The 13,404-nt window shown below is 45.4% G+C and overlaps 1 protein-coding gene across 3 annotated transcripts in view; it reads right to left on the bottom strand.

Annotated features, from left to right (window-relative positions):
• The window catches only part of LOC122563591 (PR domain zinc finger protein 1-like), a 60,697-nt gene that overhangs the window by 15,529 nt on the left and 31,764 nt on the right, over nt 1-13,404 (bottom strand). Inside the window, exons 3-4 of one of the 3 annotated variants that reach the window (XM_043717516.1) lie at nt 11,625-11,744; nt 3,645-3,897 (exon numbers count right to left, since the gene is read on the bottom strand). In XM_043717516.1, coding sequence (XP_043573451.1) covers nt 3,645-3,897; nt 11,625-11,744 — 373 coding nt within the window. Of the gene's footprint in view, nt 1-3,644; nt 3,898-4,039; nt 4,163-7,757; nt 7,876-11,624; nt 11,745-13,404 lie in introns of those variants that run through there. The other 2 variants (XM_043717517.1, XM_043717518.1) reach the window with 2 other exon arrangements.

Genomic DNA, 13,404 nt, shown 5'->3' with positions numbered 1-13,404 from the left:
ACTCGCAGGAATGTGGAGGTCTCAGAAGCTGGTTAAACTGGAAGAGGTCTGCAGGTAAGTGTGGGCTATGAGTCTTGGACAAACTTTCAAATAAGAATTAGAATTATTAACTTGTGCTACTAATGCACCAGGAGCCAATGTAGGTCGATGAATACAAAGTCACAGATGAGCAGAACTTGTTGAGAGGCAAAATATGGCTAGCAAAAATAAGAACACTCAATGCTAATATATCGTTAGAGCTTTAGTAGGTGGAGGTATATACTGGAGGACAATTCCCCACAATCTTCCCTCCCATACCCCACCACCAACATCTACATGTGTGCACTGACAATGATTTCAAACAGGCACCTTATTTGATTTCTCTCTCTCTAAACAACTGCAAGCTGTAGTGACAAAGCCAAACTGCCCATTGTGTAAAAGGAACTGAGTCAACTTGTGATGACTAATAAAAGAGTAAACTACTGAGAGAGGGAGCTCGGACTTACTAACACCCCAGGGTAGGGAGAGTGGGGAGTGTGAGGACAAATTAACTTTTCAATTTGTGGCTGCAACATGTAATAGAAACCTGTTTAGCAGGGCAAACACTTGTCAAACCACATTTCAAGACAAAAGAGAATTGTTGCTTGTTACTCAACCAGCAACAGTAAGGCGCCAGCTCAAAAACAGATATCATAAAAAAGAAGACTGCATGGGATGGAGTCACTGAAGTGTAATAGATTGATGACCACAGGGTGAGGTGTAACCAGGTAAATTAAAAACTGGAAGAAGCTAAGCAATATGTTAACCATGAAACATTTCAAGTATATGGTGGACACACACACACACATATATATTAATGCATACTAACAGCAAAACACACACAACTAATACACAGCTAACCTTCATTCTTGTAGTATAAATCATACACACCTTTCCCCACTCTCAGTCACTCAGCCTTACTCACCCTTTCCCTCAGTACTGTCACACTCACTCTCACTCTCTCTGAACATGTTTGAACTTGATTGCTTTGGGATTGAAGTTTCTGCTCACAAGTTTCAGAAGTGTTACTTTTTGTAGCTAAATATAAAAAGGGTAGTGGAAGGCATGAGAACAAATAGTCCTGCATCTAACAGTTTTAAAAAACAGGTTCTGTTAAAATGCTGTTATGTGAACTGTTCTAGAATGACTGGAGTTCAATGTGTCCCCAAACTCTCCAGTATACCAATTAGTGATAGAGTTAACCGAAGCACAGTACTGAGACGTGCTGAATATGTTGCCCTTTGTTCAGTGATAGTAAAATAAAGGGAATCAGGTTAATTCTCTCCAAAAAAAAACCTGACAAGTGGGAGGGATAAAAGGAAACAAAGTCAGGGAGGAACACAAACTGGGCTTGCTAAGAAAAATATGAAACAATAGAAAGGGGGAAGAAAACATTGATGAGCATTGCTCCAGGAATGAGGAACTTCAATTCCACATACAGATTGGAGACTTTGGAGTTCTTTCTTTTAGAGAAGATCAAAATGCGATTTTCAGAGAGAGTGGAATTAATGAGGGGTCTGGATGGAGTAGACACAGCAAACTGTTCCTATTGGTGGATGTATCAAGAAGCAGGAGGCCGAGTGAGTAGTTTACATTTGGAGTCTGGGAGATTATTTCAGACGGCATTAGATGATTATTTACATAAAAACAAGGTGCAGGGTTAGAGGTAAAAGGCACTAAGTTCAAATACTCAAAGAGCCAGCGGTGAGACAATGGGTTGAATGGCCTCCAAGACTTCCATGACTCTGCCGCAAGAAACAACAGTGAGATGTGGAAAAGTGCAGCAAGTCATAAGGACCTTGAATGTACTGCCTGAGAGTATAAAGAGGATGGTTCAGTCGAGGTAATCAAGAGGAAGTTAGATTGGTATCTGAAAAGGAAGAGAATGTGGCAACTCCACAGGGAGGAGGTGGGAAAGTGGGAGAAGGTGGGAAAGTGGGAGAAGGTGGGAAAGTGGGAGAAGGTGGGAAAGTGACACTTTCTCCTTCAGAGAACCAGCACAAGAACCACAGGCTGAAAAGCTTCAATCTCTTCTGTGACCACTCTCTAATCCTGTTCTGTAATTTTCAGAAGTGTCTCAGAACTCTGGACCCCTTCTGATCACAGAAGAAAATGAACCCCTTATAAAGCCTTTAAAGCATTTTTTAAAGGGATGAATCTGTCAACAGATGGAAGTTCAAGGTGAAAACTGTTCAAACATGTATGTAATTTCTTTAAAAGAGATTATCTCCACCAATCATCCCTCAAGTTAAAAGGAAAAGTTATCAAGCAGTCAAATCTCCTTCTTGCATCCTGCACTGAGTGATTACTAGAATCGGGTTACAACGAAAGCTTCAAATCCCATTCTCTCCCTGTGAAATCTCCACTTCATATTTTAGTTCCAAGTATTTGAGAACAAACCAACAAGAGAATGAGCAGACCTTCCTGTGGGCTGTCTGCGTCAACAATGAATAGATAAATCTAACCCTAGCCAACCTCGTTACTCTGACTTCAGAGTGTGTTTACATTAGAGTCCTGATGAAGGGCTTTTGCCCAAAACATCGATTCTCCTGCATCTCGGATGCTGCCTGACCGGCTGTGCTTTTCCAGCACCACTCTAATCAAAACTCTGATTTCCAGCATCTGTAGTCCTCACTTTTGCCTTCAGAGAGTGTCTGACAGTCGGACAGTACTTGAGGAGGGTGCCGCTGCCCTGGTACTATTGCTGGCAATGTGCACTCTCACTCTTAATGGAAGGGGTTGGGGGGATTGGAGGTCGGTGAATTGGAGCCGGCCATGTGTATCCCAAATGACAGTGGCGTGGGTTCTATTCCCAGCTCCCGCCCCGGATCCAAATCCTTCAGCACTTGTTGACGATCAGAGCTCAATGCCTGGCACGGACTCTGAAAGGGGGCTGCTGTATTCGACCCAATAAGGAGCAATACGAATGGAACGGATTCACGCACACAATCCCAAATGGTTAGGAATGCTCACTATAAACTGGTAAAGAAAATCAGCCCATCGCTCATTTTAAACAGCGCATCCCTACAAGTGCCCCCTTCCCGGACACTTGTCACAATCTCATCAGACTTGCTGTGTGTATAGTTGACTGAAAATATTGCAGCGTGCTGTTATTAAAGCGAAGCTCAGGCTGGAGAAACTGATTTGAACCAGGAGCGGGCGGGGAATTTAAAACAAAAGTCACAACTAAGAATGAAGAGGTGGGGAGAAGAGAGAGGCAGCAACGCATTTAATTGGAGAGAGAGAGGGGAGCATTTAACCCCGAGGAGTGAACCTCACCATTCCCGTTCAGCGCTCCTCTGCCGGGGTGTTTTTGGGAAGGTGAGGATTGCATTATCTGGGAAAGGTGGGCGTGGGGTGGGTTCGGGGGTGGGAGGGCGCAGATCTTGCATTCTATTGACCACAGTAAACTAGAAATGTTACATCGCCATCATGTTAACGGTGCGTGGACAAATCTTTCAGGTCGAAATCGTGTCCGGCTGGGCACTTTGCATTGTTACAGAACGTGGGGAGGGTTCAACTGCACGCAGACAATCGATCAACTTCGGGGGGGAAAAAATCAGGAACTCTTCCAAACACCCCCCACCACCACCAATCCCTGCAAAGGATAAAAGGAAAAGACTCACTGAGTTTTAACATCACCAGGTCCCGGGTCGGAGGGTAGTTTAATCGCTCAGCGAATTCCCGGCTGTACCAGACCAGAAGCTCATTGCTGGGAGGGATTGGTTTCACCGTGTAGAAATAAATATCGGTGCCATTCTGACAGGCGACCAGGTTCTGCTCTTCCGCCGACTGTGCGGGATTCACGTACCGCATCCAGTTACTTTTACACACATTATACCCGTCCAGAAAATGACTGAGACTCCCGGAGGAATACACCTAGCGACAGAAATCAGACTCAATTACAATTTTTTTAAAAAAAGAACTTGATTTGTTGTGTTGTGTACCCCCCGCCCCCCAATCGCTTGCAATTGTGATTCATGCTAAAAATAAAATGTTGATGTTTGATCGGTAAATTAACCTGCTCCATGTAAAACCCAGCAGCAGCAGCAGCACAGCACAGCCTCCTCGCTTCAGTCAGTATCTAAGAAATGCAGCCCTCCCTGTTGCCAGTCAGTAATAGTTTGCAGACTGTAATGAAGCTAACACAAAGTCATGATAACTGAGCTATTTATGACAGCTGTCACATGGTAACAGTGAGCTCATTTAGTGACATCATGTTTCTGAGGGTTGGATCTTCCTGTGCGAGTGTGACTGCCCCCATTTCGCTCTCGCTCCCTCTCTCACCGCGAGTTTTCACAAACCTTTCCCCAGCCTCGGGCATTTCATTTTCACAACAAGATCCAGTTCTCGTTCACATCGCCAGAGAAAGTACAAGCTTTCCAGAGCCGGAAGCAACAGTCACATTAGAAATGCTGCTGTAATTTGTGTGTGTTTTGGAATTGCTGGATGGCACCAAGCCAGGGGGTTTTGGTGGAGGTAGGAATCACTGCACAAATACCGATAGAATATGTCTGAGCCCTGCGCCTTTTGCCAGCTGTACTCGGAAATGGGAAAACTTGCAGGAGAGACTCACACTGGACCCCCCCTCACTCCCCACTCTCCCACACACGGATCTTTGCTGGGTTTTTTTCGAAAGTCTTCTATCAGTTGCAGGGAGCTGTCCAGGAAGATATTCCGGATCACAGACCAGGAGGAAAACTCATAGCTGTCTTCGAGTACTCAGAATGTTTCCGAGATTTGTGTAGCACCCAGCTTATTCCCTTCATTTTCAAATAAGGCGGCGGCGAGTCGGAACTCCAAAACTGGTGCCTCTTCCTCTTCCAGGTTTTCCTTCTCCCAAGCCCACAGTGGCACACTCACCTGGACACAGTTCCCGCAGACACTGACCCTCCCCTGGGTACTGTTCCACAGACACTGACCCTCCCCTGGACACAGTTCCCGCAGACACTGACCCTCCCCTGGGTACTGTTCCACAGACACTGACCCTCCCCTGGACACAGTTCCCGCAGACACTGACCCTCCCCTGGACACAGTTCCCGCAGACACTGACCCTCCCCTGGACACAGTTCCCGCAGACACTGACCCTCCCCTGGGTACTGTTCCGCAGACACTGACCCTCCCCTGGGTACAGTTCCACAGACACTGACCCTCCCCTGGGTACAGTTCCACAGACACTGACCCTCCCCTGGGTACTGTTCCACAGACACTGACCCTCCCCTGGGTACAGTTCCACAGACACTGACCCTCCCCTAGGTACAATTCCACAGACACTGACCTTCCCTTGGGTACAGTTCCACGACACTGACCTGGGTACAGCCCACCCGACACTGACCCTCCCCTGGGTACTGTTCCACAGACACTGACCCTCCCCTGGGTACAGTTCCACAGACACTGACCCTCCCCTAGGTACAATTCCACAGACACTGACCTTCCCCTGGGTACAGTTCCACAGACACTGACCCTCCCCTGGGTACACTTACACAGACACTGACCCTCCCCTGGGTACAGTTCCAAAGACACTGACCCTCCCCTAGGTACAATTCCACAGATGCTGACCCTCCCCTGGGTACAGCTCCACAGACACTGACCCTCCCCTGGGTACAGCTCCACAGACACTGACCCTCCCCTGGGTACAGTTCCATAGACACTGACCCTCCCCTGGGTACAGTTCCACAGACACTGACCCTCCCCGGGTACAGTTCCACAGACACTGACCCTCCCCTGGGTACAGTTCCACAGACACTGACCCTCCCCGGGTACAGTTCCATAGACACTGACCCTCCCCTGGGTACAGTTCCACAGACGCAGACTTTCACTGGGATATAATGACTGTCCCACACTGTCACTGGATACAGTATCGCTGACATACCTCATTGTCCCAGGCAGAAGCTGGTTTGTGTTCAAATTAATTTCAACGTGATGGGCTCCATTACTGTTTTTTTTTCTCTATTTGGAATGCTTATATAGTACTGAAAGTGATCACCTCACAACAATACAGATTTCTATCCATTATTACTTGTCCAAAGGGTCCTCTTCTTATTTGTAAAGCAATGGAATACAATTCTACTGATACTGACTTTCATTACAACAACCAGCAATAATATCGCACCTTTCCCATAGTAAAACATCCAAAGGCATGATGGGAGGAATTATCAACTGATATTTAGCACTGAAGTATGTAAGCTTTAATGCATACCTAAAAAGTATGTGGAGGGATTTCCACAGCCTAAACATCTGAATGTATGCACATCAATGGAATAACGAAACTGTCCCTGAAATGGGAGGAACACAGTGTCCTAATGTTCCCTGAGCCTTCACGCTGAGTACTGAAAACTTGTTTGAGCTGGGTGGCTATCCCATCCTGACTTTCCATGTGGGATAGAGCCTTGTGGGTGACCGATTTGCAACCTAGGCAAGGAATCACGTCGGATTTCCAATCCATAACCCTCCTTCGCCCACCCACAGACTATGGCCCACGAGACCCTTTGGAACACTGACTGGGACATGAATCACCCTAACATACCTCAGACAACGAACCAAAGTCTTTAGCCATGGCCTCCTGGATTACTCCATGTTACATAAAGCACATCCACTATCTACAAAACATGTGTAAAGATTAAAAGATGCATGTGTCAGATCCAGCTAGTACCGTGCTCACTATTGGGCTCATAAAGCATCCTGCAAAGCTTCCCAGAGACTCAAAGAGTGAGCACAGGGGGCTGGATCTGAAATACTGCACTAATCACTGCAGGATGAGCTGTTCAACCCACCTCGTGCCTGTCTTCCACCTGAGGCGTCTGGCAAGGAGCAAGTTTCCTGAGTCAGGAAGACATCCTTTGGATCAAAATACAGAAAGTCACCAACAAGTTCCTCTTACAAACCCCATCTCTCAAATGACATGCTATGAACTAACCAATGATTGCAAATTGCACCCCCAGGGCCTTACTATAAATCTGTTCAGGAGTAAGGCACCAAGTATGCTTCACATCACTGAGGACATGTCTCCCCTCCAGATCTAAAGGAAATGGACCTTGTGGTAGTGTAGTTCCAGTTTCAAGTCCCACCTGCCCCCAAGTGTGTACACACAGACTGATTTAAATGACTGCAGTTCCCAATAATGATGATCAATGACTGCAGATCACTTTCAAGTTGCCTTCCCCTTTAAATAAATATTCCCCTCACTCTGCAAGCTTGTGGACCTGATTGTGTGACATACATTCTCAAAGGAGGGGCAGATGCAGGAATTACCCCTCACAGTATCTGTTTGGAAAATGAGGAACATCAACAATTGCAAAGAACAACAAGAGAAATGCAAAGCTCAGAAGCCGAGGGAACGCCACACTTTGTGAGATATTGGAATCTGTCGGTCCCGTGATACCCAGTGAGTCAGCATTGAGGCCAGGACAGGACCTATCCCAATTATACCGTCCTACTCACAGCAAAACCAATCCAAACTGATTGTTATTATTACTGCGTTGAAGTTTCATATTGTCGAAGCAAAACCATAACTTGCTTCCCTCAATGACAAGGTGGCAATTTCGAGATTATTCCCGGCACAGACGTCACCAGAATTTTTTGTTTGTAAATGGACTGTGCTGCACGGAGTCCGTTCCGAAAACTGCAGCTAAGCACGTGATAATATTCCCTGGGGGGGGGGGGTCACGGTGCTTCCACTCAGTTCCTGTGGAATATGACAGGATGCTGTTGGCCGCTAACCTTTTATATCTCTCACGTACCTGCTTTACACCACGGTGAGGATATGATCGGGACTTATGAATGTGAAGCCTCCTGCAGTCAAATAGCTTGCCAGCACTCACCATAGTGACGCAGCCATGTGTGACTTGGCAGATAGGATTACAGGGACTGCACAACAGAAGGGCGCGGGGGGGGGGGGGAGTGAAGGGCAAGAAGTGAAAGGGAGAGAATTTGGGATAAAATGAGGAACGGAAACTGCAGCACTACAACAAGAGGTGAAGTTTCTCAGCGCCTGAATCCTAACTGTGTGGATCAATACTAAAACCGTCAGTCACGTTATTGTACAAATCCTTAACGGGCTCGTATGGATTTTCCTCAGTGATGCTCTCAGCAGCACAAGAGACATGCAACAACACTTCCGTTAGGATGGAGAGGAATTGGATGCGAGCGGTTGTACATTAACCAGGGCCAGACATTTCTAACAGCGGGGGGTTAAACATTTACTGTGTGTTTGGGGGGGGGGGGGGGGGGGCAGCTCTTTATATTGGGATCCCCTTTCCAATCAGATCCCTCATTCAGGTGGCATGGAAGGCAACACAAGAGCAACAAGTTATGAGGGAATAAGTAATGTTCACAGAGCAATTATTGAAAAGCAGCATAAAACACTGAAAACACAACGGGAAAAGACCAGAATGATAGAATGCATTTCTAGAAATCTCGTTGAGAAAACATAGCGACAAATGGGCACAGGAGGGAAGAAGGATGTGGTAACAGGGTGGGGTAAGGGCGGTCAAAGATGGAAGAAAACCCCCGAGGTTTGTGGAACACGTTTCTAACAATGAAATACAGGAGAGAAATTAGATTGACAGATAAAGAAAGATCGAGAAGGTGGCGCTGGAAAAGCACAGCAGGTCAGGCAGCATCCGAGCAGCAGGAGAATCGACCTTGCGGGCAAAATCCCTTCATCAGAAACGTCGATTCTCCTGCTTCTCGGATGCTGCCTGACCTGCTGTGCTTTTCTCGACTCTGATCTCCAGCATCTGCAGTCCTCACTTTTCGCCTGGATAAAGAATGGTGCCTTTCACGATAATCCCCAGTGTATCCACCAGAGGGCAGTGAGACCGAAGTCTGAATGAATTGGATCATGGTCACCTCATAATTCGGATCTTACAGCAGAGAGGAGGCCATTCGCCACGTTGGCAGTTACTGGCCCTTTAAATGAGTTTACCAATGAACTGCCACAGCCCAGCGTTGTCCCTTACCGCCGCCTCCCCCAGTAACTCTCAGCAACAATATTAATCTTTTCCAGCATATGCCCAGCCAACTTTTGAAAGTTCTTGTATAAATTCAACCTTAGTTTGTTAAAAGTTTCATGCATGAAGACACCTCTCCTCATGTCTCCTCGATATTGCCGATTGTTTTAAAGCTGTGACCTCTGTTCGCCAAACCACTTGCCACACAACCAGTTGGCCCCACCTGCTCTATCCTAACCCTCTATCATTTTGAATATATTTGGTAGATCTCCCCCTAACACGCTCTATTCTAAAAAAAAAATTGCAACTTTCCCAGTCTCCATAGAAAACGAGGATCTCGGCAAGATCAGTAATCGTTGCCCATTCCGAATTGTCTGCAAGAAGGGCATGTCTTGCTGAAGAGGAACTGACACAAATTCGAAATAAAACTGAGTCAGACATGAGAGGCAGCCGGTGAGTGTGTGTGTACGTCTGTGCATCTTCCTATCCTACAGGATGCTGAAGGTGCAGTGGGTGCGAATTGTATTGTTCTCAACCTCTCAAGCTTAATGTAGTGAAACTTGAAAAAGTCCCTCTTCCCCCTCCCCCAACCAGCCTGCTTTCAGTTTGTTGATCTCATTAGGGCGCTGCCTTGCAATCCATCACAATTCCAAACTGAGATGATGAGCTGCGTAAACATCTGCACGAAATCCAGTTCCATGGGATATTTCTACAAAGGGGGAGAGGGACGCCTGCAATCTGTCGTTGCTCAGAATTCTCAGTCTATCACATTTCTCTTGTTGCCTCACACTCATTATCCACAGATTTCCGAGGGAGGTCAAGAGGCTCATCAAGAAGGAATGCCAATTTTCCGGGTCTCCAGGAATTTAAGATCCATCTCTAGGACATTGCTGCATGTAACCTTCGAAAATATTTATAGGGGCATCTTCTTTGAACATTTCCCTTTTCCAGATTTAAAACGTTGACTGACAGACAAGCATCCAATGCCAATTGCTTTTCAATTGGCATTGGAAGGCAGTGCATCTCCAAGGTGACTATGTTGATTTATTAGTGGCTAGAAGCAAGTCAGGTGATGAAACCTCAAAGAATTTAATTAATCACAGTCAGACCCCATCAGATTAATCCCACCCTCCTCCCATTCTCACTCCCTCATCCCACCCTGTTAATCCGTCCTTTTTTCCCATTAAAGCTTTAAGGTGACTGCGGGGGGCCACCACCAGAGAGATTTTCCAGGATCCACCAGAGGACTAAAATTGAAACCCAATTTGTCAGGGAGCTCGTGTCAAATGTAGCCAGAGGCCCAATATTTGATTGTCCATCATTTATTCCTGTCAATATTGGCAACCACTTTTCTCTATACTTTATATCCATGTGCCATTACTTATATCAGTGAGTTATTGAAGGACTGCAGATTGATGTACTACTGCTCATCTGAGTTGATGCCCAATGTAAACAGATAAAGCCATGACCAACCAAGGGCAATTATCATGGAGCAAGAGTGGACGGAAGTTGTCAGGCTCCTTGTCTATTGACTTGAGCTACAATGCCTGGGAAGAAGTCTCAGATAGCCTGATGCACCTCCAGCAAAAAGGAAAAGGACATAATCCCTACAATTGTGTAAGGCTGATACCTACCTGACCCAGTGACTGTTTTATAAGGAGCACTGGAGCTTGGTGCTGAACAATTATATTCAGGGTCCAGCTGGAAAATGCCAGCCCAGCCTGCTATGTCTGCTTTGCCTTTGGCATACGTTTGAATCCACCATCTCTGAGATGACAATGTCTGACCCACTCTGCTCTTCTTACCAAATCCCCCCTGATCCATGCTCTCACCAGCAGCAGATCCATTCATATTTACACTGAATGTCCTTCCCTGATAATTAATTCCTCAACTCACTTTGAATGAAAAATTTCCTCTCACTTTCTTTCTTATTTCTAACTTCCTCATTTTTAAGCAGTAACCCCAAGATTTGAACTTTTGCCACGCTGTAAAATCTGCCCAGATCAGCCTTGTCAGAATCCTCCAGAACCACAAAAACCTCAAACAGCTCATCTTACCTTCTTGCCAAAGACAGTAATCTCAATTTCCTGAAAAACTCATCAGAACTGAAAATGACTGATCCCAGGAATCATCTTCAATGCTTCCCTCGTGATTCTTTCAGAGTTAATAGTATTTGTTTAAGAGCTCAAAACTGATCACCATGAACAGTACCTCATCCAGGGGCAATATATAATATATTCTGCCAGTAACTCATTTGCCTAAAGAATATGCTGTCAGTTTTTTGGATTCATCTGTAACAGCGTTATTAGATCATAGTCCATTGCTTCTGAATCAGAACATCATGGATCTCAAATCAACTCCAAGGCTTTGAGCACCTAATCCAAGCTCACAGCCCAGTACCTGTCCGGAAGGTGTGCTGCAATGTCAGATGTGCTGTATTTGGCATGAGATATTAAACCGAGGGTGTCTGCTCTTCCTCAAGTGAAGGAACAGATTTCACAGAACTGTTATGAAGAGGCAGAGAGCTCTGCCTGGATGCTGCCTCATATTTAAACAACAAAACCAGGCTGATTATCCAACCATCATCACATTCCTGTTGTGGGAACAAAAGTAAGTTGGGCCTTCAGTTTCAGTCATGGGCCTTAACTAACTTACCCTCCAGAAATATTTTCGGCTTATGTTCTTTGGGACATTGTCTTTGGTGTAGATATCCCCAACCAATGGTCCGAAACGTGTCCCTTGGGGGATGTATTCCCTGCTAATTACTCCAATCACCTACAAGTCGGAAGGAAAAGGCACTGGTTAGAAATATCATGCTTACCCAATTCTCTAAGACCCTTAATGTACTCACCCTACAGTCTTACAGTCAGACTATCACAAGAACACAAAAAGGAAACCATAGGTTATTCAGCAGCTGAAAGGAAAAACATAAGCAAGCATGTTAAATGTTGGAGGTGTTCATTGGCTAGCACTTTCATCTCAGAGACTCATTTGAGCAGAGAAAAATCTAATTGACTTTACTGGTGCAGAACTGAGGGAGCTGAATGGACTCACAAACTCTTAACATTTGCCTGTACCTGTGTTTTTGTTTTTGCTGCTGTTTACTGATTATTTACTGATCTATGCTACTTAACTCTGTGATCTGCCTGTATTGCTGGTAAGACAAAGCTTTTCACTGTGCCTTGGTACACGTGACAATAAATTCAATACAATTCAATTCAATTCAACACCAAAGCATCAATCTTTCCCTATGATTATATCTTCTAAAGTATTTCATTGGCTTGAAAGCACTTTGGAATATACTAAAATCATGACAGTTACCTTACAAATGCAAGCTTTTATTTGAGCCAACTCTCACTCTGCATTAACATCTTCTCAGGCTTTGTGATAGGAGCTAAATGTAGACTTAAACAGTGTCAGAAGCTTTTGGAGCGCTGCTCTTTCATTGGGTGGTGTGAACAGAGGCGGCACTTGCTTGCATTTCCAGTCTTCCACGATCCTTCTGTTGAAGCAGTTGTGATGGGCATGGTTGGGAAACTTGCAAACAACATAAAACTGGCTGGGTAGCTGTTAGTGAAGAGAGTAGCTGTCAACTGCAGGAAGATATCAATGATTTGTTTAATTGGGCAGAAAAGTGGCAAAGAAAATTCAATCTAGGTGTATGGAATGAGTTGCCAGAGGAAGTGGTGGAGGCTGATACAATTACAACATTTAAAAGGCATCTGGATGGATATATGATTAGGCAGGGTTTAGAGGGATACAGGCCAAGTGCTGGCAAATGGGACTAGATTAATTAAGGATATCTAGTCAGCATGGACAAGTTGGACCAAAGGGTTTACATGCTGTATATCTCCATGACTCTAGTGTTGTTTACCTTAGAACAGAGGGGGCCAAGAAGTGAGTTAATTGAGGAGGACAAAATAATTGGGGCTTGGATCAAGTTGACAGGGAAGATCTATTCCCCCTAACAGATCTATTACCAGGAGGTTCAAATTTAGCCAATTGATGGAAGGATTAGAGGAGACAGGAGGAAAATCCTGTTCTTCTCGGGGATGGTAGGTGCCTGGGGGATGGTAGGTGTCTGGGATGCGCTGCCCACTTTAGTGGTTGTGGCTGAAAACCCTCAAGTCATTTAAAAGGAGCCTGAATCTGCACCTGAAATGTTGTAACCTGCAAGATCAGAATCAACTCCTGGAAAGTGGAATGAGAATGATCGGCTGGTTTATTCAGCCAACACAGATACAGATGGGCTGAATAGTCTGCTTTTGCACCATAACCTTTCAGTGGTTTGAAATGCTTCCTGACGTCACATCTGAATGGCTGAATTCTAATTTTATGATAATGCCCCACCCTCGACCTGCTCAGCTCCAGGGAATACAAGCCATGTTCATTGATGTAGGTTTGGTTAAGTCCAATGTGTTCATGGCATTTAGGC

The sequence above is a fragment of the Chiloscyllium plagiosum genome, chromosome 27 (assembly GCF_004010195.1).
Source record: "Chiloscyllium plagiosum isolate BGI_BamShark_2017 chromosome 27, ASM401019v2, whole genome shotgun sequence".
Taxonomy (NCBI): Eukaryota; Metazoa; Chordata; class Chondrichthyes; order Orectolobiformes; family Hemiscylliidae; genus Chiloscyllium; species Chiloscyllium plagiosum.
The sequence above is the reverse complement of the archived record's forward strand: the minus strand, read 5'-3'. Positions and strand labels throughout refer to the sequence as shown.